Source organism: Chrysochloris asiatica, unplaced genomic scaffold (assembly GCF_000296735.1).
Source record: "Chrysochloris asiatica unplaced genomic scaffold, ChrAsi1.0 scaffold00103, whole genome shotgun sequence".
Lineage (NCBI taxonomy): Eukaryota > Metazoa > Chordata > Mammalia > Afrosoricida > Chrysochloridae > Chrysochloris > Chrysochloris asiatica.
The window spans coordinates 4,272,557-4,276,436 of NW_006408621.1; the positions used below are offsets into that span (position 1 = coordinate 4,272,557).

General features: G+C 47.0%; 1 protein-coding gene across 1 annotated transcript in view; it reads left to right on the plus strand.

Moving 5' to 3' along the window:
* Positions 1-3,636, plus strand: part of LPIN2 (lipin 2) — a 38,152-nt gene extending 34,516 nt beyond the window's left edge. The window contains exons 16-19 of the mRNA XM_006867272.1: positions 1,071-1,223; positions 2,490-2,604; positions 3,145-3,248; positions 3,492-3,636. Coding sequence (XP_006867334.1) covers positions 1,071-1,223; positions 2,490-2,604; positions 3,145-3,248; positions 3,492-3,636 — 517 coding nt within the window. The remainder of the gene's footprint in view (positions 1-1,070; positions 1,224-2,489; positions 2,605-3,144; positions 3,249-3,491) is intronic.
* The last annotated feature ends 244 nt before the right edge of the window (positions 3,637-3,880 follow it).

A 3,880-nucleotide genomic window follows, 5' to 3' on the forward strand; every position in this document is an offset into this window, starting at 1 on the left:
CAGTGGTCTTGTCAGGCATGCTGTAGGGGGTGCTGCAGTGGTCTTGTCAGGCATGCTGTATGGGGAGATGCAGTGGTCTTGTCAGGCATGCTGTAGGGAGAAGATGCAGTGGTCTTGTCAGGCATGATGTAGGGGGAGATGCAGTGGTCTTGTCAGGCATGCTGTAGGGGGAGATGCAGTGCTCTTGTCAGGCATGCTGTAGGGGGGGATGCAGTGCTCTTGTCAGGCATGCTGTAGGGGGGGATGCAGTGGTCTTGTCAGGTATGCTGTAGGGGGCTTCAGTGGTCTTGTCAGGCATGCTGTAGGGGGAGATGCAGTGGTCTTGTCAGGCATGCTGTAGGGGGTGCTGCAGTGGTCTTGTTAGGCATGCTGTAGAGGAGGGATGCAGTGGTCTTGTCAGGCATGCTGTAGGGGGAGATGCAGTGGTCTTGTCAGGCATGCTGTAGGGGGGAGATATAGTGGTCTTGTCAGGCATGCTGTAGAGGGGATGCAGTGGTCTTGTCAGGCATGCTGTAGGGGGAGATGCAGTGGTCTTGTCAGGCATGCTGTAGAGGGGATGCAGTGGTCTTGTCAGGCATGCTGTAGGGGGCTGCAGTGCTGTGAGCTTTCTGGGTCCTGACAGTGTGGAGTTCAACTGATTTGAAGAAAGGTGGTGCCTTGAGCATTTGTTCAACTTGTCATAATAGGAAAGTTGTGAATATGCCCATTACCTAGATATAATTCTGCTTCTTATCCTACGAATAGTTAGAATTCTACAAACTGCCTTTGTAAATAAAGTCATTTGTGTAGTTTTCCCCTACTAATTTCAAGATAGATCAAAGTTTTTATCTATTACCTGACTTTCCTGAACTGAATATATTAAATCAGTAATTTATACATTTAGCCTAAATCTTCATCACATATACTTCCATTTTTCCCAATGGTGTTTTCCATGGAAAGGTGAGATACATATATCCTTGTCTTCTGCTAAACTTATAGTAATAAGAAGAACTTTCTTTCGATCTTTTAAAAGAAAACTGTTGTTTATTTTAGCTAAAACATGTGAGTTAAGCAAATGTATTCTCTTTCAGAAATGGTTACAAGTTTCTGTACTGTTCTGCCCGAGCCATTGGCATGGCTGATATGACACGCGGCTACCTCCACTGGGTCAATGACAAGGGCACAATCTTGCCTCGGGGCCCTCTGATGCTGTCCCCCAGCAGCTTGTTCTCTGCCTTCCACAGGTACCGTGTCCAGCGGGGTGGGCCCAGCCTCCCTGACTGCAGTGCACACGAGAGTGCACGTTTTAGACGTCTTTGTGTCTATTTCAGAGCGTGTGCTTCTCTCTTAATTCTCCTAGTTTTTTTAACGTAACACGTGATTCTCCCCTGCTCCCTGTCAAACATGGTGAAGAGAAGTTAAGTTGTTGATGTTCTCAAGTTTTTTTTCTGTACCACATTCCAGCATTTACATTTTCTTAGTCATCACCCTGGCTGGGGAAGAAAGACAAGGAAAGATTTCCAATTACAATGGATTTCAAAAACTAAATGGCGTGAGCACTGAAATCTTTTTAGGCACCTACCAGGGGAAACAGCCCTTTGTTTTGTATTTGGTGAATGTATGGGAATAAGTAAAAAAGTATTGCTACAAAATCACGGAAAACCCTTATTAAACAAAAGTATCAAAATGTGAAGCCATTATTTCTGGACGTATCCTCTACCTGGGGCTGGACGCTTCTGAAGGCACCATTTCCTTTCCAGAAGAATTCTGTGCTCTTCTGTTTAGATCAAGTTGAAACAGCATTTGTAACATCTTCAAGAAACTCAAATTGTGCTACTTTTTCATGTTTTTTGTGTTTGGAGAACAAAAAGAAGTCTGCAGGGGCAAGATCAGGGCTGGCGGGTGCATGGGGTACGGTTTCTAACAAAATTTTTGTAGGACAGCCCCTGTTGTCCTCAAAGAATGAGCAGGTGTATTGTTGCGATGGGAAAAAAAGTCTTTTGCACAACTTTTCTTGGCCTTTCTGTTACAATGCACTTTTCCATTTTCTTAAAACTTCTTACTAATAAATCCTTGATCATCCTGTGTCCTTCAAAAAAAAATATCAGTATTACCTTTGGGATCCCCAGACCAAGAGGTCTGAGTTGACCTCTCTGCCTTGAAGTGGTTATGTCTTGATTGGACTTTTTGTTTTTTTGGAAGGAGTCATGGTGTGGCGCTGTAGGTTAATGTGCCAGACTGCAAAGCCGTTTGAACTGCAAGGTCAGTGGTTCAAGCTCACCCGTCGCTCCTTAGAAACCCTATACAGGGTCGCTATGGGTCGGAACCAACTCAACGACACTTAACAACAACAAACAATACTCAGACAAGTGTATTATTGAGAGGGCATATCTGCAGCCACCCACTGATCGCAGAGAAGTGTTTGAAATAAACCTGTGCATGTGTGAACTGGATGGAGCCTTCATAGCAGTACTTTTTGACTTAGTCTTGTATTTATATTTCCCCCTTAGGGAAGTGATTGAGAAGAAACCAGAGAAGTTCAAAATTGAATGCCTCAATGATATCAGGAACCTGTTTGCCCCATCTAAGCAGCCCTTCTATGCTGCGTTTGGAAACCGCCCAAATGTAAGCGTCTCCTCTGAGTATCAGATTTTGATCTGGTGGTGAAATCCAGAGGCATGTGCTTTTGGGGTAGATCTGTGTCATAATTCCACAAGCAAGTGACAAAACGAATGTCACTTCTGCTTAGTAGATGTATCTGTTCCAAATTCCTATAGCACGGGGGCCGGGACAACCTGTTAGGTGGAGACCTGCCTCAGAAGTGTAGACTAGGAAGAATGCTGCTGACAGAGATTTCTGTGGTGCCGAATGTGTCCCTGGATCTGCTCAAAGTGGCACACAGATGAGGTGCTTCCCCTTCTGTAGTGCTCCCTTGTCGCTTCACCAGAGTGGGGCCTCAGGTCCCGGGCTAGGCAGGGGTATTGCCTCCGTCCTGCTCCAGGAGCCCTGGTTCTCCTTGACAACCAAGGTGTTCGGCTTCCCCAGAAACCCTGTGCGTTTGCCATCACTCTGTAGTTGAGCTTGTCTAAACTTGCCCGGCTTCACCTGGTTTCCATAGCTCATCTGCCTCCCTCCCTGTATTCACCATGCTCCTCTCCTCTGCAGGATGTCTATGCTTACACACAAGTTGGAGTTCCAGACTGTAGAATATTCACCGTGAACCCCAAAGGAGAGTTGATACAAGAAAGGACCAAAGGAAATAAGTCATCGTAAGTGCATTCCCTTTGCAGTGTGGTGCCCCCACCAAGAGCAAAGCTGAGGATAGACAGCTAGCAACCAGACTAAAATAAAAACGCTAATTCTGTCTTTTGGAGACTCCTCTTTGCCTTCACAATAGGCATTGAAGGTACTCTCTGATAATCCTGATCTGTCCTGGGACAGAACCTAACAGTCACCTATAGTTTGTGCTCTATGTTGGGTTCTGAAATGTGTGTCTCTCCCCACCCTTGTAGGTACCACAGGCTGAGTGAACTCGTGGAGCACGTATTCCCACTCCTCGATAAAGAACAGAACTCAGCCTTTCCGTGCCCAGAGTTTAGTTCCTTCTGCTACTGGCGTGCCCCGATCCCCAATGTGAGCCTCAATGACCTGGCCTGAGGACTTCCCCTCCCCAGGGCAGGGGTCCCAGTCACTCAGCCTCACAGGACAGGAAGTGACTGGCTTCTGCTGGTCTGAGGACACAGGATGAACTTCAGAGGACACGGGATGAACTTCAGAGCCACAGTGCCGAGCCGAAGGGACGGGGAGCCCTCCCAGAGCTGGACTGCTTCTCTCTTCGCTTCCCTTGGTTGGCTTCTCGGGCTGGGCGGGGACTAGAGCTCAGTGCCCAGGAGAGGACATG